This window comes from Haliotis rubra, unplaced genomic scaffold, assembly GCF_003918875.1.
Source record: "Haliotis rubra isolate DU_JTF1 unplaced genomic scaffold, ASM391887v1 Scf183, whole genome shotgun sequence".
NCBI classification, from domain to species: Eukaryota; Metazoa; Mollusca; class Gastropoda; order Lepetellida; family Haliotidae; genus Haliotis; species Haliotis rubra.
Window position 1 is genome coordinate 456,540 of NW_025765814.1, and position 25,494 is coordinate 482,033.

General features: G+C 39.9%; 2 protein-coding genes across 2 annotated transcripts in view; one reads left to right on the forward strand and one right to left on the reverse strand.

Annotated features, from left to right (window-relative positions):
• Positions 1–7,941, forward strand: part of LOC124273687 (inactive tyrosine-protein kinase 7-like) — a 138,156-nt gene extending 130,215 nt beyond the window's left edge. Inside the window, exons 14-17 of the mRNA XM_046708961.1 lie at positions 81–221; positions 1,376–1,600; positions 3,108–3,340; positions 4,413–7,941. Of these exons, the coding sequence (XP_046564917.1) occupies positions 81–221; positions 1,376–1,600; positions 3,108–3,340; positions 4,413–4,985 (1,172 nt within the window). The 3' untranslated portion in view covers positions 4,986–7,941. The remainder of the gene's footprint in view (positions 1–80; positions 222–1,375; positions 1,601–3,107; positions 3,341–4,412) is intronic.
• A 5,129-nt stretch (positions 7,942–13,070) lies between these two features.
• Positions 13,071–25,494, reverse strand: part of LOC124273673 (lysosomal-trafficking regulator-like) — a 110,764-nt gene continuing 98,340 nt past the window's right edge. The window contains 4 exon segments of the mRNA XM_046708946.1: positions 13,071–18,492; positions 19,487–19,561; positions 20,840–20,996; positions 21,711–21,808. Of these exon segments, the coding sequence (XP_046564902.1) occupies positions 18,360–18,492; positions 19,487–19,561; positions 20,840–20,996; positions 21,711–21,808 (463 nt within the window). The 3' untranslated portion in view covers positions 13,071–18,359.

Sequence of the window (25,494 nt, forward strand, 5' to 3'; positions counted from 1 at the left end):
AATTCTGTAATCTGAGATGGAGTATTTTAATATTGGAATTATACTTTTTGATTGGACGCTACTATTTCCTTCGGCTGCAGATGAGGTTGAAAGTTTCAACATGATGAAGACCATCATCATCGCAGTGTGCATTGCTGGTGCATACTTAGCCCTGGTCATCTCCCTCACGGCATTCTGCAGTTACCGTCTGCTGCTACAGAGGAAGAAGAGGAAGGGGCTCAGTGAGTAGTGCATTATGGGACATAGACATGCTTCAGCACACCTAACATTGGCTGTCGACAAAAATATTCCAGTGGAAGAAAACCAATTGGTTTTGTTGTTTATTTAGATTAAATCTTGCCAACAATCAATATTATTTAAAGTCATTTACTAATCTTTTGTTTCCATGGTAATTCCCTGAGGAATATCATTTTCCAGTTTGAAATGAGCTTATACTCCCTCATCAGTGTTGTGTACTTCTCCGTGTATACATGCCCAGAGTTATCACTCCCCTGGGCGTCTTATGATCTGGGTTTCTACACATCAACACACTTGCAATTTTCAAACCTATCAAAATCAGAAAAAGGTAGGGCCTATTGGATAAGGTATTGATACTGATCAAATTATTTCTCAGTTTTTCAAAAGTTTTATGACTTTTTAAGTCAATTTGTGAAAATATGTGGATTCTTTGGCGAAATGTTGAGTCTAACCCAAAAGAAACGAGATCACACATAAAAGCATTAATTCCTATTTTTCATGAACATAGTAGAAAATCATTTAGGAATGAAAAATTTGGATGGTGTCAGCATCATGGACAGGAAAGCTGGGCTAGTGTCTATTACCCGGAGCAGTGGAAAATGTGCAAGTTGATTACCAGTGTCTCTGAAGACTTTATAGTGGCTGAATTAGGTCCCGATATAAAGTATGTATGCGAGAAAAAAGCTGTGTGATATGTCTGTGTTATAACTGACGTACGTTGTGTTAGCACTGTGTGGATGATTGGGTCCCTTGAGGAATTCCCAAATCAATATGTTTCCACCATCAGTCCTTGAAAAGGCTTATTGGGAAGATCACAATTAAATTACCTTTATATTTAAAACCTACCACTTTTCACTTTGTTTAAGAAACCTGATCACGTCCGTTCACCTGACTCTTGTCACAATATTGTTTTTGGCTAGTTGCCCAAAAAACCAAGTAGTTCTTTTTTCCCAAGACAATATAAGCGCCTTTGAGCAGTTGTACTGGATATCGGCGCTATACAAATGTTTGTATGTATGTATGTATGTATGTATTATTCTGCATCTTTGCTGTATCAGGCGATGGAAAGAAGGATGATAATAAGGGATAAGAAAAGAAATAGTTTCTTGAAATTAAATTTTTGTCCTTCTTTTTACAGTGAAGGCAGAGAATGGCGATATCAACCGTGAACAACATGAATTACTGATGAAGGATCGAGACTCCGGGACCCAGTTTCGCAGTGACAGTGACAATCGTTCGCACGTCTCCGGCATGAGCTCACACCAGTCACATTCATCCCAGTCCCAGCAGTCCCGGAGCAGACGGTCAAGCTTTGACCGCTATCACTTCCCACGCCAGGATCTGCAAACTCTGGGCATGATAGGTAAACACAGAGATATTCTGTCCCAATGCGGACAATTTTAAAGGCTTTTCTTTATGTAATTGCAAGAAATCAGATGTTTAATGAATAATTTCTTTTTCAACTTACACACAAGGGTTACTCTTTGCATTTATATCAGGTTCTGAAATCAGGGGAATTCCACTGCACTTCGAAACAGTTACAGTATTTGATGATCTTCTAATGTAAATTCTTTGAGGTGTTTTGTGCAATTGAATTTTCTATATAATTGAATTCGTCGAAATAGTGAAAAACACTTATATGATGTAAGAGAAGGTTGATAGATGTAGTAGCAGCAGAAGTCACTGCTGGAGTATTTATATGGTAACTGTTTCTATGAGGGATGTGTTAAGGGGCACCTGTCACTAAAAGCATGTGTAAAGAGTCAGATCTGACTGAGAGCTTGTGTCAGGAACTTCTGTTACCAGGAGCAGTCTTAAGGGCACATTTCAGTAAGATCTAATGTTGAGGTCCTCCTGTCACTATAAGCGTGGGTTACGGGGCAGTTCATCAATAAGAGCATGTGCTAAGGGGCACCTGTCACTAAGAGTATGTGTTACATAAGCTTGGTGCTAAGAGTCACCTGTCACTAAGAGCATGTGTTCATGATTGTGAATTGCTGAATTGTGAAAAGTATTCACTAAGGGTAACTTTTACAAAGACCATGTGCTAAGATGCACCTGTCACTACATAAGAGTGTGTTCTAAGGGGCACCTGTGTGCTAAGAGCACCTGTCACTAAGCAGTGTTACATAAGAGCGTGTGCTAAGGGGCACCTGTCACTAAGAGCATGTGTTACGGGCAGTTCGTCAATAAGAGCGTGTGCTAAGGGTCACCTGTCACCAAGAGCATGTGCTAAGGGGCACCTGTCACTAAGAGTATGTGTTACATAAGAGCGTGTGCTAAGGGGCACCTGTCACTAAGAGTATGTGTTACATAAGAGCGTGTGCTAAGGGGCACCTGTCACTAAAAGCATGTGTTACGGGGCAGTTCGTCAATAAGAGTGTGAGCTAAGGGGCACCTGTCACTAAGAGCATGTGCTACAGGGCAGTTTGTCAATAAGAGCATGTGCTAAGGGGCACCTGTCACTAAGAGTATGTGTTACATAAGAGCGTGAGCTAAGGGGCACCTGTCACTAAGAGCATGTGTTACGGGGCAGTTTGTCAATAAGAGCACCTGTCAAGGGGTACCTGTCACATAAGAGCATGTGTTAAGGGGCAGTTTGTCACTAAGAGCATGTGCTAAGGCAGCTAAGGGGCACCTGTCACTAAAAGCATGTGTTACGGGGCAGTTCGTCAATAAGAGTGTGAGCTAAGGGTCACCTGTCACTAAGAGCATGTGCTACAGGGCAGTTTGTCAATAAGAGCATGTGCTAAGGGGCACCTGTCACTAAGAGTATGTGTTACATAAGAGCGTGTGCTAAGGGGCACCTGTCACTAAGAGCATGTGCTACAGGGCAGTTTGTCAATAAGAGATTGTGGTTTGTGTTGCAGGGAAAGGACAGTACGGCGATGTGTTTCTGGCCAAGGCACGAGGTATTCGACAAACTGAGATAGAAACACTAGTAGTGGTCAAATCTTTATTGATGAAAGACGAACACACATTTTTCAACTTTCGGCAAGAAATGGACATGTATAGCAAACTTGACCACCCGAATATTGTGCGTCTGCTTAGCGTTTGCCGGGATATGGAGCCTCAGTTTCTCATCACAGAATATTGTGACTGGGTGAGATATACTGAGAAAATATTCACTAATAGACGACATAGCACTTTGTTTTTTTCTCAGGAAAAGTTAGAGAATAAAGAGAATTTCTGTCTTGTACATACTTGTACGGGGAAAGTCAGTTCAACTATAGATGTCTCTTTTGTATTAAGATTCAGTAAATATTTATGCATGGGTTTTTGGGGTTTTTTTTTTTACACTGGCACAGTGCCAACCTTTATATCTTAAAATTAAACAGTACAGTGAAACTGGAAGACAGGAACTCGTGTAACAATATTGTAATTTATGATTTAGCAGATGGATAGTTGCAACATTTTTGCATGGCATTTATTTTGAAAGTGGATGATAAATATAAGGTTTATCAAATGGACAGAAAATATTGAATTCCAGTTGAGACATGTTTTCACTTGGTGTTGAAGTAGCATCAGGTCCTTTGTGGCGCCAGCGTCTTAGCTCAGGGTTGTAGGAAAGATTGAGTCCGATATGGAATGAGTCATGTGACTCTCCAGTATTGTATCACACACACACCCACACTGGCTGTGTGCTGGTCAGTAACTGGACACTGGCTATTACTCGTATCATACCCTTGTATCATGCTTTATCTTATCTCCTGCTGTAATGAGTCTGCAGTCAGTGCTGGTCACCATAACCCACACTCTCAGACACTAACTCTGTGGCCTCTCCTCATTAATGATGCTTCAAGGCAACTCAAGTCATTAACATGGCTCTTGAGGAAACTGGTGATAAAATCTGATGGTTTTATTTTCATTCCATTTGAATCTCTTGACGCTGTGTGTTGTAGTCTCAAGATGTTATATTTTGAGAATTTATTCTTTAGTAATCAGGAGATAAAGTTAGATTTAAATTTGTAAACTCTTTAAGTTAATCAGTGACCAGATGTGTTCAGCAAGTTTGGAAAGAGCTGAGTAGACCAGGGGAGATAACTGTGTTAAGAATAAATGTTCTGCTTATTTCATGGTAGACCCTACTTCAGTTATTTAGGCTTAATAAGAAATGTTGATATTGCTTATTAATTTTGAAGAATTTTTGACATGATGTTTTTATCTGTTTACAGGGCGACCTGAAACAGTTTCTCCTGGCTACAAGAAGTGACAATGGTCGCCGCCCTGCACGGGTCCCACATCTCACCACCCAGCAGAAAGTAAGTATGTGTCACCAGGTGGCTCTAGGAATGGAGCATCTGACAAATCAACGATTTGTTAACAAGGACCTTGCATGTCGAAACATTCTCCTCACTTCGCGGCTGGACCTGAAGATCTCCAATTTATCGTTGTGCTTGGATGTGTACGTTAATGAATACTGCCCCCATAATGGAGTTCTCCTACCGTTGCGGTGGCTGCCCCCAGAGGCAGTGCACGAGGAGGAATACACCTCCAAGACTGATGTGTGGTCGTTTGGTGTTCTTCTGTGGGAGGTGTTTCACTTAGCCGACCTTCCGTACAGACTGAAGAGTGACCAAGAGATTCTCAAGGAGTTGAAAGGGGGAGAAATGTCGCTAGAATTTTCAGAACAATGTCCTCTTGAGATAGCAGACATTGCCAGAAAGTGCATGACAGAACTGCCACAAGACAGACCATCATTCAGTGACCTTTGCATATCCATCAGACTGCTGGACAGTTCTTTCTGACTAGCACCGGGGAGTGGAGGTGGACCATCTACAGAGGACCGCAATAGTCTTCAGCCGGACCTTGGGGAGTACCTGCTTTCCCCCAAGGCAAGCGATCACCACCGGAACAGATCGGAGCTGCTCCCAGACGGGTCAGATTCGCAGCTCGGACTCTACTCCCAATCAGAATACTCGTCAGATTCTCAGTCATCAAGAGTGTTGGACAGGGATGCGAGGGGCAAGATGGATCCACCGCCTCGGTTGGTTGTTCAGTTGCCTCCATCACAGACGGACTCTGTCTGATACTCCACGTAAGACCCGAAGCTGTGACAATCAGACTCTGATCGAGACGATTACAGTACATTCAGACAGTACTTCTGTGATTTCTGGGGCTAAAGTATTTATTCTGACATTTTTGATGTGATGGAGGGTAGTTTACATCAACTCATAGAGCAGGGGTATGGTGGAACCAGCCCACAGATGGACTTGAAGGTCATGTGACTGTGTTCATGTCAGGTGATCTGTCATGTGACTGTGATGTGTGATATATAAATAGCTCCTTGTGACTGTCACCACAGTGACTGAGTGTGAAGTATTGACTATATGACAAATTTCAACAATCAGACTTCAATCCAATAATGACAATCTTTATTATGTTTACATTTTGTTTGCATTTTGTCATGAAAGAAACAAAGTATTATTGAATCTTGAATGAATTTGTTTACAATTTTTACAAATGTTGACGGAATGCAAAATGAATTTGAAAGGGTAAATTACTTGCTCCATGTGAGTGATGCAGTGCTTAAAAAGTAATATATTTGTATGAGGCACTGTGGGTAGATGGAGCCTTGCCTCCGTACCACAGTCTTCTAGCTTGTCTGTGCTACAGTGCTGGTGTCTGGAGCAACCCCAGATGTAGATATTGAAGCAGACGTCGCTCCAGACGGCCAGCAGACGTCAGTCTATGCTACAGTCATGTTTAGGTGTATAAAATCATTGTAGATGGAACTATTCCTGTGAAGGACATTGCACTCCGACTGCTTGAATGGTCTTCATGATAATATGGCTAGGTATTTGACATAATTTCTTGACTAGTTATGTGAGTGTATGTTTTTGTTTTTTATTCAGTTTACATGGTGCTGACTGCCTTTTCCTCATTTTCCAGAATCTTTCTGCTTTGTTAATATGACAATGGTAGCATTTTCTGGGTAACTCAGATGTTTCAAGTGCAGAAATATAGATATTTCATGACTTGGTGTTTTTGAAATTTCATTAAAATCATGATAACAAGAACTATCCATTTGCTTTTGCAACGACACATCCAGCATAATATGTTGTTAATTCTAAAGATAATTGTAGCATAATGCAGTATGTCTCATATTTCACGCGATCATGTGTCTGACTTGAAAAATATATATTGTGTTACGTCTGCTTATATGGTAACTTAGCACCATTGATATTTGGGTCAGTCAAAGATTCCATTGTTGTCTCAACAGCTCTCAGTTTTAGCTCAAACCAGTGCTCATAGTTGGGAGGGACAAGCGTCCAAGTCATGCATAATATAAACATATCCCATATGTCATAGAGTGTACATACACATCATGTGATCATGTCATGTGACCAAAGTTGAGTGTACGTTCTCTTAGTGCCAAATGAACATCGTGTAGACTGCAGAAACTTGTAGTGGGACACTAGCTGACACAATGTACGTGCCTTTTTTTGTGAACACTTCCCCCAAATATGCCACAATCCACTGAAATCCACAGAACACTCCATTATGGCAACACTCTATACATGGTCTTAGATTTTAGGTGTTTTTGAAATGTCCTGTAAATTTTGTCAAAAGAAAAACTATCTGTGTTCCATGTTGCTGCATGTACTTGCTTTTAGTTGTAACTGTTGTCAGTAAAGTGGAACATTTCACTGATTTTATGGAATGTACACGATTTAAATGTTCAAGGCTATATCAAATTAAGTCTCAACATGGCCGCCATGTCGCTGTCGTTTTTGGACCAAGTTTTCTTCTCATGACGTTATGGACTCAGAGCTGTAACCTGTCTCATGGGCTCTGCATCTGTCCTGGATACTGTGTTGGAAGTGGGCTGTGATGTAAATGTAGGAAACTAGGTCTGCTTGTTCAGTCCAAATATCGGCTGGAGATTAAGTCTTTCAGTAGCAATATGCCTTCTGAGGCCACCACGGAAACAATGGCAGTTTCGTGCAAGCCAGTCTTGGTTTTAAATGTTGGTTTGGTAGTAGGGATTTCTGTTTATGATGGCAGATCCTGTTAATGTTGACAGACATATCACTGCTACAAAAGTAACAGTGTGGTTTTATCTGGAGCTTTGAGAGTGAAAACAACATGGGTTTCAGAGTGTAGATGACACTTTGTGATTAGCAATGACTGCCATGCTTGGGTCAGAGAGCAGGTTGACTGTAGCAAACAATGAACATAGGCCTTATATCCTGGGTTTATCCTGTAGATCTTCATCTCATGGCCCAGGTTAACTGTATGACTGCTTTGAAATGTTCCCATGTTCCCAGCTGTTTATGCCCGACTGTTCAGCTGTGTATGTCACCCAATGTACATATCAGCTTCTGGTCAACGAGACTACCCCACTTCAAGCGTTCTTTTACACCCCTTGAAGTCAAATCCCAGTCTTCTACAGTCCAATGGATCTAGATATCCTTCTGTGAAGTTGTACATGGTGCAGACGTTCACCATCCTTTCCACTTTCTATTCTACTGAATGCTTGTTTCAAAATTCAACATTTCTATTTAGTATTTGTCCAACAGACATTGTTGTACCATTGAGGTTTCTAATGCAACATTTGTGCCTATATCTGTTGCTCCAGCTTGCACTGTAAGTGTTGAATGACTGTGTCTGTGGCTACAACCTTCACTATCAGATGATGGCACTGACAGTTAGCTGTGTATATATTGCCTTATTATTTGAAATAAACCTGATATCACTAAATCATATCTTGTCGTCTTCTATACCATACATCTCAATTTAAAGAAATAACAGATCACTGAAATACAATGCAGTCCTTGTTTTGAAAGTGTTAGACAGTTATAACTCCGAAACTTTTCAAGTTTCTACTGTTGTTGGGCAATGATGGTGCAAGCCAAGGTCAAAGACCCACATGTGAGTGCGTGAGTTCAGTTTTACGCCGCACTCAGCAATATTCCAGCTATATGGTCTGTAAATAATCGAGTCTGGTCCAGACAATCCAGTGATCAACAGCAAGGGCATCGATCTGCGCAATCTTACGATCACCTCTTACGACAAGCATGGGTTACTGAAGGTTCATTCTAACACGGACCTTCACGGGTCAAAGACCCACATGTGTGTTAAGAGATCTTAGTGCTACAAGACTGGGTAAGATGGTCTGGGATCCATGTGCATTAAGAAATCTTAGTGTTACTGGAAGGAGTATGCAGTTCCAGTATGCATATGTCTTCAGATATCCTGTGGCTTCTGGATTGAGATGGTCCAAGTTTTTTTATTGATTGCCGCTGCACTCAGCAATATTCCAGCTATATGGCTGCGGTCTGTAAATAATCGAGTCAGGACCAGACAATCCAGTGATCAACAGCATGAGCATCGTTCTACACAATTGGGATACAATGACGTGTCAAGCAAGTCAGCAAGCCTCACATCCTGATCCTGTTAGCTGCCTCTTACGATAAGCATGGGTTGCTGAAGAACAATTCTAAACTGGATCTTCAAATGTCCAGATTCCATGTGAAGTGAGAAATCTTAGTGCTACTGGATTGAGTAAGATGGTTCAGGAGCCATGTGCATTAGTGCAACAGCTGTCTTAGCACTATAACTACTGCCACTCTATTGTCATAGTTACAGAGATGCCAACATCTATGATTTTATCATAGTCGCTACAGATTTTAGCCCCAAACTATGCCAATACGATTGCACAAGAAATTCTACAAAAGTTCAAGAAAATTCATTCAAATTCAGAAAAGAGACAAGAAGAAATGTAATGCTGATAATTTGGAAATCTGCTGTTAGAAGTATGTGAAAGTAAAGCTTCACTCTTGATTAGTGTCATATTATCTTTCTCAGAATCATCATGATTTTAGGTATTTAGTTGACTACTAATGTTATGGTCAAACTACTAATTTTGATCCTTGAAACTACTGTTTGCAGCACTTTGGGGTCGGCATCTCTGTAGTTAGGACTTCCAACCATTGTAGCACTAGCACCCTGGTGTACAAGGATGTCCTGACAAGCATGAATCAGCTTTACATTGTGACCAGGGGTCACCGTGTTCTGGATAGAGGGGTTTACAAGTGTCATGACCCAGTAAATTCCTGAGATGGTATGTCCTTGGGTCAGTGACCTTGACCATCCAGAGTTATCTCCTCCATGACACCAGGGCAGTTCATCTCACCAGGAGTTGGCAACACTGGGATAATGGCAGCAGGGGGAGTTGGGAGTGAAGATGTGTATTAACAAAGAGATGCATAATGGAACCAGATTGTATTTGTTTTCTCCTCATTGAAGTTTAATTATTTTGTTTTGCTGCTCTCAACAGTATTGGTATTTAGTGGCAGTCTGTTAAATCTGGTCAAAACAGCCAGACATGGCATCAATCTTGATATTCGGATTGCAATGAGCCTGACCACCAATCCCTTGCAGTTGCCTCTTAATACAATTCACTCCCTGATCTTCATGAGGATAGTCGTAAGAGGCGGCTAATGGGATCGAGTGGTCAGGCTTGCTGACTTAGTTGACACGTCATTGTATTCCAATTGCGTAGATCGATGCTCATGCAGTTGATCACTGCAGTGTGTGGTCCAAACTCGTGTAACAGGCGGCTGCCATATAGCTAAACTCACTCACTCAAATTGGTAGAGAGTGGGTATACAGTAGCTGCTGTATAGTACATGCAGAAGAGTATAATATGTGAGTTGTGCTTCATGCCACAACAGTATTTACATTACATTACTGTATAATATGGCGGAAAGCCTGAGTTGTGCTTCATGCCACAACCTGGAGTGATTTTGGAGGAAAGCCTGGAGTGATGTAAGTGTTGGACCTGGAGTATGTAAGTGTTGGCGGGAAAGCCTGGAGTAATGTAAGTGTTGGCGGAAAGCCTGGAGTGATGTAAGTGTTGGAGGAAAGCCTGGAGTGATGTAAGTGTTGGAGGAAAGCCTGGAGTGATGTAAGTGTTGGAGGAAAGCCTGGAGTGATGCATGTGTTGGAGGAAAGCCTGGAGTGATGCAAGTGTTGGAGGAAAGCCTGGAGTGATGAAGTGTTGGAGGAAAGCCTGGAGTGATGCAAGTGTGGAGGAAAGCCTGGAGGAAAGCCTGGAGTGATGCCTGGAGTGAGTGTTGGAGGAAAGCCTGGAGTGATGTAAGGAAAGCCTGGAGTGATGGAGGAAAGCCTGGAGTGATGTAAGTGTTGGAGGAAAGCCTGGAGTGATGCATGTGTTGGAGGAAAGCCTGGAGTGATGCAAGTGTTGGAGGAAAGCCTGGAGTGATGCAAGTGTTGGAGGAAAGCCTGGAGTGATGCAAGTGTTGGAGGAAAGCCTGGAGTGATGCAAGTGTTGGAGAGGAAAGCCTGGAGTGATGGAGGAAAGCCTGGAGTGATGCAAGTGTTGGAGGAAAGCCTGGAGTGATGCAAGTGTTGGAGGAAAGCCTGGAGTGATGCATGTGTTGGAGGAAAGCCTGGAGTGATGTAAGTGTTGGAGGAAAGCCTGGAGTGATGCAAGTGTTGGAGGAAAGCCTGGAGTGATGTAAGTGTTGGAGGAAAGCCTGGAGTGATGATGCAAGTGTTGGAGGAAAGCCTGGAGTGATGCAAGTGTTGGAGGCCTGGAGTGATGCCTGGAGTGATGCAAGTGTTGGAGGAAAGCCTGGAGTGATGCAAGTGTTGGAGGAAAGCCTGGAGTGATGCAAGTGTTGGAGGAAAGCCTGGAGTGATGTAAGTGTTGGAGGAAAGCCTGGAGTGATGTAAGTGTTGGAGGAAAGCCTGGAGTGATGCAAGTGTTGGAGGAAAGCCTGGAGTGATGCAAGTGTTGGAGGAAAGCCTGGAGTGATGTAAGTGTTGGAGGAAAGCCTGGAGTGATGCATGTTGTCTACTACTAACACAACAGGTACAGGGCCCACACAGCAGGATTGAGGTGAAGCTGGGATTTGAACACAAAACCACCTGTGCTGACTAATTCAGCACTAAAGTACTGTCGGAAATGCTAGAAAAATGCTTTTTAGCCTTAATATTTTGATAAAGGTGATAAATGTACTATGTTGTCAATATATCAACTCGCCTATAGTGTACCTAATTTTTATTTCAATCGATTTAACATTCCCATGCATTAAAAGGGCAGTTTACAGGAGAGAATATGGTACCAAAACAACAACTTAGGATTTTTTCAGAGTTCAACAACAGAAATCTGAAATAGTCTTTACATTTATGCTAATAATACAGGTGTGTAAAAATATGAATCAACGTTTTTCTTTAACAAATAAATGTTGAATGTTTGTGTTACTTTACTTAATTATCGTTTCTTTATTGAAGAAATATTAATATAAATGTTAAGTCTTGATAAATAAGTTTCCCATCATGCATGCACATCTTTATCACAGCGTCCACTAAGGCCAACTATTTGCAGTCAATTGTTGCAAAGGTTTATAAGTTTTTTGTGCTTGAAAAAGACAGAGGTAAACCTTTCATTAGTTTAGAAAGGGTTTATTACAGAACTTGTAGAGCTGTTGGTATGTCTTACCAACAAGTTTAAAATATTGTAAACAAATCAGACAAGACAGGGACCGTCTCAAAAGCAAAACCGGGACGTAAAACCATCCTTGACAACTTTGACAAGGGAGTACTTAGACGGGCGGTCTACAAATTTTATGAGAAGAAGAATATATATATTCTAAAGAAGCTACACCAGTGACTTCATTAAATCTTTGGCCAATGTTCACAACTAGATTAAACTGACCGAATTACATCCATATTTTTGCAATGAAATATACTGTTGACATGCAAAACATTTATTAAAACGTTGCACATTTCTACAATCAATCGATAAGATAACACAAGTGATAGGATTCTTTCCAATGTACAGTAATTCGTATGTTTATTTCAAAACAAACACACATACACAAATGATCCCTTACATAACCAACACATATTCAACATTTTGAAAAAAACATTTATTGAGATGACCCTTCCCCCGAGCGTGTGCTCAGGTGTCAATTTCACCTGTCGATACCATGCATGCTGATGACATAACACAGGCAATTAATGTTTGTATCAAATAACGTCCCACTACCCGTTATTTTTCTAAGTTTTTTGTATTTTCATCAGTAAAAACACATTTTAGGGCATGTCTCAAAATTTATTCCCTCAGTCTACATTAGGTAGATGTTTCTTAAAGTGATATTTGTTATTTAAGTAACTGTAATACCTCTGAATTTTAAATATAAGTCAAAAAGCATTTCTCTAGCATTTCCAACAGTACTTTAGACCATCCATGCCCCAAACATTAAGATTATGTGATTATTTGTTATTTAAATGGGCAAAAGTGTGCACTAACACATCCAAGTGAATATATAGAAACACAGTAGACAAACAACTGAATGCTACTTGACAATTGGTGGTTCATGGTTCTACGTCATTTGATTGGAAGACCACTTCCTATTCCACATTAAATATACATCACCTTCCACAAATCAGGTCAACAATCTGTGAAACCACCATAGGTGGAAGGGAGGAAGATAATGGCCGCGTTGCCAACAGTGTAATCAGGCAGGCAGCCGACAAACCAGGGGTAGATAGCATGAACATACATTCACACCATCCTAATGACATGATGGCCTGTTAATCTGCAAGATCACAGTAATTGCTTGACTTCAATGCGGTAGCCCACCCATGAGTAATGTCGACACTAGGCTGTGTTGTGCTCACTTCACTCAACAAGGACTTTTATTGCTCCTGTCCAGCTAAGCAGATTACTTTGGCAGTGATCAGAATGTTCCAAGACGCTCCTTCCAGTGATGTGTTATTGCTCTTTGATGTCCCGACACTGAGCTGCAGATACTATTACAGGCATAACACTGATCAAAGAAAACAAAGTAACTAAATATATTTGTATTTGTTTATTACTCTTCCATGCCTTGCAGACCAACACTACTTGGCTATATAGCGTTAGAACACACACTGTAAAACACCTGGGCCTAGATTTCGAAGCTCTCTTAGCGCTAAGATAGTCGTAAGTTAATGTTAATGTATGGCACTTACGACTATCTTAGCGCTAAGAAAGCTTCGAAAATCTAGGCCCTGGTGGTCAAATAAACACTGACCGTACCTGCTGGTCTGTATGTAATCTGGCATTACAGCACAAGCACAACACCTGGTGGCCAAATTAAGACAAACCAAGGTGTTGGGATGTAAAACACACAATGTCTGGATGAATGCTTAGACTTCACCATGTATCAAACTTGCATCACAGGATTCAATGGACCAACAAAATTTGGTGTTACAGCATTACAACATACACTCTCAAACAATCGGTGGCCGACCAAATACCAACCATATTCATGATAGATGCTGGTATATTCTACTGGAAACATACATTCAAGGTTCACCCAGCTCTTTCATATTACATAATTACTCTGAAATTTCATGAAAGAGTACCTATAACTATAGTAATATGTAAGGATTGGATGATCCTTAACTTTATTTGAGTAGTATAAGAAGAATATATCGCAGCTTTCACAATGTACCACTGTTGACTATGAATTCAAAACATATCACTGGGAATATAGACTAAGGTATCACCATACTTGGAGGTTACAGTCTGGATGGTGTACAGCTACTATATCTAACTACCCTCTATCTGTTGCTACACTGTAAGACATACTGACGGTGAGTATGGAAGTCTATGGTGGGTATACATACAGAATGAAAGAATACACCTTCACATACACCGACGACAGAAGCGTTCTCATTCATCCTTCAGTAATGCGAGCGATATAACGACACAAATCTTGATCCAACAGTCTCATTATCTCCCATCAAGAATTGGTCAGCATCGTGAGAAATGGGCATATCTTGCCAATACAAAACACATGGTACTGGTTCCATTAACTTTCTTGGATTTCTATATGATCAGTTCCATGAGTACACTACCTCACTCACTCACTCACTACCTCACACAGCCACAGCATACACATAATTCACTTATAAAACACCTAGGAATCATTCATATTTTTGGAATATCTTTTTCTACAAAATGTTTACAGCATATATAAATAGTTGATGATGATTCACTCGTCTGTTCAGTATGCCCGACTTGACTTTAACACTGTCTAAAATCAAAACACAATAAAAGAATGGATATTCCATAAAAATCAAAACTATTCGCTGAGAGTCTAAACAACTAAAGTAAACATTAGTTTCTTGTTCTATATACAATAAAATCCCTAAATACATGTTGACATGAAAAATTAGATACATTATGGAAAAGTGAAAGTGACAAAGTACAACATGAACGATTTGTCTTCAATCTCTTTGATAAGCAAAATGTTAAATTTCCTGTCTCTTTATTATTCCATATCTTGATCCTCACAAAGTCAAGGATGCTGAAAGGGTAGGATACTGACTGACTGACTGAATTTAGTTTTACGCTGCTTTTAGCAATATTCCAGCAATATCATGGCGGGGGACACCAGAAATGGGCTTCAGGGTAGGATACTACAAAGACAAGTGGTTACATGGATGTCACATTCTGAATGCATTGTTCGAAACAAAGTGAATTCCTCTCCTGTATTCTGCTGATTGGAACTCTTGTAAACTTACATATACAACACAACACAGTATATTATTGGCAGTGACCATGAGTAACTTTGTGGTCCACACAGAGACAAGGGCATTCACTTCACCACCATCACAACCATTCCAGCATGACTTAACACTGGATGTATACTGAACAAAATAACATATGCATCATGACTATTAGGAGGATTTATTTAGGAACTTTTGTGCTCAGTCTTTTTTACAAAACATATCCCAAATATATTAATGATATCTTGCTTAGGTTTTAGTAAATATTTTATTCCTGTTAGCTAGTGATTGGAACTGATTATGGCAGATATCCACACCACGTTTTGGACACAAACTGAGACACTGTTCCTATTGGATGAGTTCTACATACGAAATGCGATGATGCTCAAAGTGAGGTCATGGCAAGAGGTCTGATAATATCATTGAAGCTAAAACTTACACTGTCTATGAAATATACGCCTGTTCTTCCGGTCCGTCAGTGTTCACTGTACAAATGTACTATACAAATAAAACAATGATATATACATAATATATAACACATACATTATATATAATAAAACTATCTATGAACCAAACCAATAAATGACTTTGCTATACAGTATATACAAATTGGTGGTAATATCTTTGATTTAATATCTAAAATTGAATTCATTCACAGATTTGACATACTACCCTGCAGTTGAAGACACTATACACTTATTAGCACTAAAGGTCACTATATGGCTGAAATACTGCCGATGTGTCCATAAACCTCAACTTACTATTAGCACTAAACGGGGTGGGGAAGATACAGTTACATGATACATGATACATAAAGGAAGTATGATACAAGAAAATGCATGGTACATATGATACAAGACAGCACAACAGATGAAAACAAATCACATTATATTGATTAATAAAGTAAGTACTGACACTGGAACACTACAGTTGTTCCGGAATGTTATACATGATAGTTTCACACTGGTTTGGAAATATCACACAAGCTACAAGGATTCATGACTTTCCCAAGATTCCCGCTAATTCACCTGGGATAACTGTGAGCCTGATCTTCACACAACAGAGCAATTCACACGACACTAAAGGAGGCAGAAGACTAGCATTATCGGGTTTTCAATGTCACAAAGTATTTCTACAATATTCATCTGTTTACAAGATTATAAAAGAGACACATGAACTGATTTAATGCCACACCCTTGTTACCCTGGAAACAGGCATCTCTAGACTCAAATTCAGGCAGACCTTTGGTTTCTACTTCATCCTAGAGTACCTGAATAAACCAAATATATACCACTCAACTTTTCATAGGGATTATCAGATGTGTCATTTGATTTAAATGTACAGTAATATATCATGAGAATGATTTTGGTGTATCATGGAAAAGACAAAACACATCCTTATCAACAGTTGAGTAGTATACAAACACTTGGTTTCAATAATGGCTCCATCATAACAAATCCTTCATAGGTTGAACAGTTTGGTAGAAAGAAATGTCCGGGATATCACAACTCTGCTTCATACTCTGAAACTTTGCATCAGCACAAGCAACAACATTTGGATTCCCCCATATAACATGTATCTTACAATCCTAGATATAAAAGTCTTTGGTAACAAGCTTTGGTGTAGTCAAGGCAACAGGCAGATATATCTTATGTACAATGTAGTGATAGATTAACATTGATAAAGGTCAATATAGAAATATATTCTGATAATTTTTTTTCAGCGATAACACACAATATATTTTCACAGGTAAAACAACAGCATTGAAATAATATCGTATTTAAGTATAAGCGGTAAATCGTTTATTTGGCCATCCATATTTTTCCATTTCTGTGTTTCTCGTTCCCAACCTCAATCTGCAACTGGGTGGACGGGCCCAAACAATATAACAATTATTGTGTTACTCATTTTAAGCAATTTTTAAATCCAGATCACTTGTATAGGCTATAATAAGTATAAGTTTATTTTTGAACCAGATCGAGTATCTTTGCTTCGGAGACGATATTTTTATTAAAAACATTCACACATAATTTAAAGAAAGATCAAGATGACCTGGTTTTCTTTGTGAGTGTGCAAGAGTAAAGGTGTTTTAATGTCGAGTCGGCAGAACTTTCACTGCGGCTGTGATTATTGAGAAAAGAAAACTTTCCATTATTTTAAGTTGGAATGACAATTTAGGGCAGGCTGCTGATGGGAAACTGGTAAAAATAAGGGCAGCCTTACAACAAGGGCACTGGAATGTATGCATTTAACGTATTATGTATCTTTATTACATACATAGGTGCAACATGGATCATCATCATCACCATAATCATCTTTATCATCATCATCATCCAGGTTTTGAAAAATTTTCACTCTTGAAATGATGGCATTGTGCCAACCAGCCTAAGATACTGACTAAAATAGGCGACAAGAGCCCAACATTTAAAAAATGGGCTATCTATTAAAACCATACACTTGTTGTCAGAGAGCAGCAGGGAACACAATTATTTCAGGCGTCTGTGAAACTGAAAAGTTTCCTGATAACAGTTACTATGCACTTACATACCCCGTCCTTTTTTATTTACTGTCAACAGGCTGTATACTGAAGTATATACAAGAATATATTGATTGTCATGTCAACTTTCAGGCTCTGTACTGGGCGATTAACGAAGATAACTAACAGACTAGTCCAGCGTTAATCAGGTGGAGCTGTTATGGCCAATATTGTATTACACTGTAAAGTGTCTCCCATAATGACTGTATTGCATTATTAATTCAATACATGACGAAGACAACTTTGACTTTAGTGTTGCATACGTTCTGGCAGATGAGCACAGTATTTCCTTCTGACTGGTCAGCCTCTGCCCCGATACATCACCTCACTGTCCATCTGTGCATTCAGCATCACCAACACAGGCCATGAACCGACACCGTGAGTTGGCTGTGGACGTACTTGACACCGTGACACAGTATTGACATGTTGGTTACCACATGGTGTAAAGCACATCACACTATCCCGGTGAGTGACAGGGTCCTGGTTATAGAGGAACTGTATGGCTTTCAGAATCCTATCAAATATTCACATAGTTATGACTTCGTGTCAAATTCATGTCACCTGTAAATGTGAGTCTCCACATTCCACTCTTGACCTGCACTTTAGGATCTGTAGCCCTGCCGTACTGAACTGAATTATACCATTCATGGGTCTGTAAGCCCTGCCGTACTGAACAGTACTATTCCATTCATAGCTCTGTAGCCCTATTGTACTGAACAGTACTATTCCATTCATGGGTCTGTAGCTCTGCCGTACTGTACTGAACCGTACTATTCCATTCATTGGTCAGTAACTCTGTTTGTACTGAACAGTACTATTCCATTCATGGGTCAGTAACTCTGTTGTACTGAACAGTACTATTCCATTCATGGGTCAGTAACTCTGTTGTACTGAACAGTACTATTCCACCGATATGGGAGGAGCCCTGTACTACTGAACAGCACTGTTCCATTGACGATTCAGTAATGTTTGTCCTTCACAGGATCCTCTACAAGCTCCCTGCAGACATATCCACTAGTCAAGCGATTCTCTTTGAGTCCGACACATTCCTTCACGTTGCTTTTTCCACAAATGCTATGAAGTTCTCTGGTTTAGGTCTGGACTGCGACGGCTTCTCCCAGAGTGTAACACTCCCATCCAGGGCAGAAGCAAACAGGCGCTGGGAATCATGGGTAAATATGACACTGAAAAAATATACAACATTCATGGTACTTCGTATTGAAGAAGTTTAAATTAGGTGTAAGAGTGAACAAGTGAGCTGATGTAGTACACATTTCAGTAACGTCATGTGTGGAAAACTAGTAATGGGTGGTAACCATGTGGTATACTGAACCAGGCCATTGGCAGGACCAACAAAAGCTAATAACACAAGGCCACCCCTCCACCATGGAAAACTAGTAATGGGCTTTACACAATGTAATCATGTGGTATACTGAACCAGGCCATTGGCAGGACCAACAACAGCTAATAACACAAGGCTACCCCTCCACCATGGAAAACTAGTAATGGGCTTTACACAATGTAATCATGTGGTATACTGAACCAGGCCATTGGCAGGACCAACAACAGCTAATAACACAAGGCTACCCCTCCACCATGGAAAACTAGTAATGGGCTTTACACAATGTAATCATGTGGTATACTGAACCAGGCCATTGACAGGACCAACAACAGCTAATAACACAAGGCTACCCCTCCACCATGGAAAACTAGTAATGGGCTTTACACAATGTAATCATGTGGTATACTGAACCAGGCCATTGACAGGACCAAAACAGCTAATAACACAAGGCTACCCCTCCACCATGGAAAACTAGTAATGGGCTTTACACAATGTAATCATGTGGTATACTGAACCAGGCCATTGGCAGGACCAACAAAAAGCTAATAACACAAGGCTACCCTCCACCATGGAAAACTAGTAACCATGGAAACTTTAGTACACAATGTAATCATGTGGTATACTGAACCAGGCCATTGACAGGACCAAAAACAGTTAATAACACAAGGCTACCCCTCCACCATGGAAAACTAGTAATGGGCTTTACACAATGTAACCATGTGGTATACTGAACCAGGCCACTGGCAGGACCAACAACAGCTAATAACACAAGGCTACCCCTCCACCATGGAGCAGTATTAGGATCAAACTGAGTGGTATGTATAAGATAATCTCACCTGACAACTGGCCTTGCTATGGAATGCTCATGGCTGAGATCTCGCAGGACGGTGAGGTCCCAGCTGCTCCACAACCTGATACAGATACACAGGTACTGATACATTGGTACATATATTGGGATACAAGGATACAGAGGCAGCAATACATAGGTACATATACTGGGATACAAGGATATGGAGGTACTGATACTGAGCTACTGATCCACTGATCCTGAACTACTGATTCACAGAGACAGAGCTACTGATTCACAGAGACTGAGCTACTGAGTTACAAATACTGAGCTACTGATACACAGATACTGAAATACTGATCCACAGAGACTGAGCTACTGATCTAAAGAGACAGGGCTACTGAGTTACAAATACTGAGCTACTGATCTAAAGAGACTGGGCTACTGAGTAACAAATACTGAGCTACTGATCTACAGGAACTGGGCTACTGAGTTACAAATACTGAGGTACTGATCTAAAGAGATCCACAGATACTGAGCTACTGATCCTGGGCACTGAGACAAATACTGAGGTACTGATCTAAAGAGACTGGGCTACTGAGTTACAAATACTGAGCTACTGATCTAAAGAGACTGGGCTACTGAGTTACAAATACTGAGCTACTGATCCACAGATACTGAACTACTGATCTAAAGAGACTGAGCTACTGATCTAAAGAGACTGGGCTACTGAGTTACAAATACTGAGCTACTGATCTAAAGAGACTGGGCTACTGAGTTACAAATACTGAGCTACTGATCTAAAGAGACTGGGCTACTGAGTTACAAATACTGAGCTACTGATCTAAAGAGACTGGGCTACAGAGTTACAAATACTGAGCTACTGATCTAAAGAGACTGGGCTACTGAGTTACAAATACTGAGCTACTGATCTAAAGAGACTGGGCTACTGAGTTACAAATACTGAGCTACTGATCCACAGATACTGAACTACTGATCTAAAGAGACTGAGCTACTGATCTAAAGAGACTGGGCTACTGAGTTACAAATACTGAGCTACTGATCTAAAGAGACTGGGCTACTGAGTTACAAATACTGAGCTACTGATCTAAAGAGACTGGGCTACTGAGTTACAAATACTGAGCTACTGATCTAAAGAGACTGGGCTACAGAGTTACAAATACTGAGCTACTGATCTAAAGAGACTGGGCTACTGAGTTACAAATATTGAGCTACTGATCTAAAGAGACTGGGCTACTGAGTTACAAATACTGAGCTACTGATCTGGATACTCAGCTACTGATCCACAGACTCACTGAAGCAGATACTGAGGTACATATGCTGATATACTGTACCCAGCCCTCACAGTCTGTATCCATGTTGGGAAGAAATGTTGTCCTACCTGACCACGCCTGTGCTGAGTCCGCCAGCGATGACGTTGATGGCCCGACCCTCTGGGGCACGGGAGAAAGCCAGGCAGTTGATGGTGAACTCATCACACTTTCTTGAAGCCACAAACTGACCGTTTATTGTGTGGAGCTGAAGGAAACTACCCAGAGCTGAAACACAAGCACTGGATGTAAACACATCGTCAAGAGCTGTAACACACACATCAGAGTGAGTGAGTGAGTGAGTTTAGTTTTACGCTGCTTTTAGCAATATTCCAGCAATATGACGGCAATATTACGGGGGAAACACCAGAAATGGGCTTCACGCATTGTACCCATGTGGGGAATCGAACCCGGGTCTTAGGTGTGACGAGCAAACGCTCTAACCACTAGGCTACCCCACCGCCCCCACAAACATCAGATATACATATCCATACAGTAGAGGTTGTAACACATTTATCACACAAATCCAAATACATTCATGACACTGTTTACAATATTTTCACAAATCACAAAGTTTATGAGTACCCAGAGCCTACCTTATAGTATAGGTGGTAACATTCGGTGACTTCTGTGATCATGTGTCATAGCAACTTGACAGTGTCGATTGTTGCTTGCAATATCAACCACTTGGTTGTGTGGCGAGAATATTTAAAGATCGTCTGACATTAGCAACACAGAGTGAGTGAGTGAGTGAGTGAGTGAGTTTGGTTTTATGCCGCTTTTAGCAATATTCCAGCAATATCACGGCGGGGGACACCAGAAATGAGCTTCACACAATGTACCCATGAGGGGATTCGAACCCGGGTCTTCGGCGTAACGAGCGAACGCTTTAACCACTAGACTACCCCACCGCCCAGCAACACAGAGTCTGAAGTGACCTACCCCGAGGGCTGACGCTAGCGATGTCGCCCATGGTGTCGCTGACAGCCAGAGTCTTCACACTGGCATTGTGGCTGCTGATTGACCGCACATACGACAGTCTGAAATATCAACCAGATATTCAAAATGTTTGTACCAGAAAACTATAATCTATTTCAACAGCATAAGGCTGCTATTATGTTTGAATCTAGTCTGTCAGGCAGACCCTGAAACAACTATATCAATACAGCTCATGAAATATGTGGCAAGTCTAAATTAGGTAGTTTCTTGGTACATAAGTAAGAAACTGGGCCCAATTTAATTATTTTTAAAGAAGAAATTAAAATATGTTCATATCAGAGACAAGAAGTCTAGTTGAATGCTTCAAGAATCAGAACTACCAGCATACAACCAAAATGAAATTTTTAGAGTAAAATTAATATTTTTATACTTATCCTGACTCATGTTTATTTGCTTGTCTTCTTCTTCTGGCGAACCTAGTGGAACACTTGTATCTCCCAATTGAAGCTCCCTTCAATAAAAAATCACTCACTAGTACTCACCCCGAGTTATCTCCCTTTCCGTAAGCGCGGGAAGGAGGGCGCCACCCAAGCCCATGTGCCTCACTCTCTCCTTTTTTGTTTTGAGCCCAACACTTTATTTTGTCCTGAGAAATCCAAAGTGTTAAGTGGGGAGGACGGGAGGGCTTAATTTTACTCTAAAAATTTCATATTTTTTCTTATCCTGACTCATGTTTATTTGCTTGTAGAATCCTACGGAATAGGAGGTGGGATTATATATACTTTGGATTTTACTAATTAGTGATTTGAACTGAGATGATTGTAATAACCCTAAGGGAACTTCATGAAGGCACTGAACTGAATTCCTGCTGTTAAATTAACAGCTGCCTTTAAATAGGTTATTACAATTTACTGAATAAAAGTATATAGAACATTAATTAAGCTAAAGCCATTAATGTGGTAGTATAAACTGTTGATAGTTTATAATGAATACTTTTATAAGAACCAAAGTAGTAAGCTTACAATATGCATATATATAAGCTATAACATAACTGTGCCTAAGGTATAATGATAACTTAAGCTGTATAATAGTAACCAACTACTGAGAGTTTGTTAACTAATACATGTTATGAAATGAACATATGATAGAGCTTAAGGATTAACTTAAGCTGAACATATATATAATAGTAAAACTCGTAAGAGTTGTAAGTATATATATATTATGATATAGAATCATAGTACTGAGCTTAAGATAATATGTTAACTTAAAGAACCACTAAACTTTGTTTTTTGTTACTCTTTTAACCATTACATATGAAAGATTTGTGGTTAGTCTTATGCGGAACACCAAATTTATTCTTTAAAAACTTGTGGTTAATTAATAGCGAGCGATTAAAAGTGGCCAAAAAGTCGCCTGCTTCCCTCTCGCCCGCGAACGAAACCACAGACAGGTTACGTAACTCTGTCGCCAGAGCACTGCAGTGACGTCATATGAGGAACGATTTTCAGTTAGTTGTATAGAAAGTGTGTAGCACGCTCATCATTTTGTTGATTTCTCGACATGAACGACGACATGCCGAATCGTTGCTTTGTCGTCAATTGCCCCTAGGGTCGGGTGATGGTGTCACCATGCACAGATTTCCACAGGACCCCGCAGTTCGTGCTAAAAATGGGTTATGTTTGTGAGTGCGAAGCGAGCGTTGTGGAAGCCTGAAACGATATCTTACTTGTGTTCAGATCGCTTCACGGAAGTTAAAGAATCAAAACTACTTACTAGTTATAGTAAAATATGTATATGATTGATGACCATAAAGATTTTCCATAACACAACTTGTAACATAACGATTTCTTCCTCGGAAGTGAGGTTGTGGTCGAAGTAACAATAATATTGTAAGTAGTATTATATTGACACCCACCTCGCTGCCAGGAGAGAAATTGTTATGTTATACGCTATGTCATGCAAACTCCTATTGGCCATCAATAAAATACATATTTTACTACCAGTAGAAAGTAGTTTTGATTTTGTAACTCGGTGAAAACAAACCTAAATAGCATTTATCCACAGACTTGCGGATGTTCCCGACAGGGCGCCGCCATTTTTGAAAATCGTAAAGTCTGTTAGAATTAATGAGATTATAGTTTGTTTTCATCAAGTTAGCAAATCAAAACTTCTTTCTACTCGTAATTAAATATGTATTGGAATCATAACCAAAAGGATTTTGCATGACACAACTCATAACATAACGATTTCTTCCACGGAAGCGAGGTGGGGGTCGAAGTCACAATACTGCGCGATAACTTTCTTGCTACATTCCCATGGTTAATGTCCACTCACCAGTATGTAGATACTAGTCAATGTGCGTCTTTATATTTGGTCTTATAACCCTAATTAAATACTTGTATGCATTTTGAAACTAAATAAAAAGCAGACGATCTGCTGAATACTTATAGTGAATTTATAACAGAACTGTAATATCTAGACATTTTATAGTTTGCCAATGTGAATCATAATTTGCACACACCCCCCTAGTGCATGTTGTCTGTCTCATTACACTTCACGGCGAAAACAATGATTCTGTTGATATGCTACGACAAATGAATAAAAACAAAATGCAAATATTAAAATTAAAACAGATTAAACTTATAGGAACAATATCAGGCCATTACCTTGTTCGAGGAATGTATCCATCAATATCAACAAAACTGTTCCAAATGATGTGCCTTTAAACAGTTTAATATACGAAAAAGTGATAAATCTTTTCAGGTATTGGTGTATAGTCTCATTGGTCACCCAAGATAGCACACCTGGCAACTAATTGCATAATGTCCGCCTTTCTTTAAAAACAGTAATTTAGTTAGCCAATAATGGGCAATCAATCAATGTATTGCCGGTTAATCCTTTGAAAGAAGGACGTTGTTTTTACGCAGACACCGACACGACAGAGTGTATTCAGTATAGATTAGTAAATCTACTACTTACATAAACACTACCTTTGACAATTCCGCTGTGTAAGATAAAAGTAATTAATCAATCAGCGTGTTATCGGTTAATCCTTTGATCGATGTTTATAATGTTGAATATTTACTCCAGACACAAGAAATGCCAAATGGGAACCTTTGTCGGGTAATCTAAGTGTGTTACCACTAATTATACCTGTTATAAATTCATTAACTGACCATCAAGTGAATGATGACAAATAACATATGTAGGTATATACCACCTAACACGGGTTACAACAAGGGAGTATTAATTGCTGTATTGCATGTGAAAACTTATGGGCCGACACTGTTTTGAGAATACAAACAGATTTTTACATGACATGATTAAATATCGAGGTAAAAAAACACAGAAATGGGATCAATTTGAATCAGTCATTATACAAATATGGCCTAACGACACCAATCGATTTTGACAGAATCGCCTATGAAAACAAGTTGTAACTCGAAACTAGGCAAAGCAGGAGACAAAACTAAATGACAGTAGATTGTGAGAACATATAGCTTTCATTTTCCACAACAATTGTCACGATTTCAGGTTTATACAAGCCTGTAAACAAGATAATTTAAGCCCTAAAATGTAGATGAATTCTGCATCGGCCCTCAAAGCTATTCCTCATATGACGTCACAGATGCGCGCCGCTCTGATTGGTTGAAATTTTGTTCGCGGGTGAGAATTGTGCACTGTTGTCAAAAAGGTCGATTTAAGTCAATTAAAGGTCGAAATGAGTAGTTTTAATGACGGGGTTTCATTTATAACGATGCCAGTTAGTGATTTATGTATTTTTACC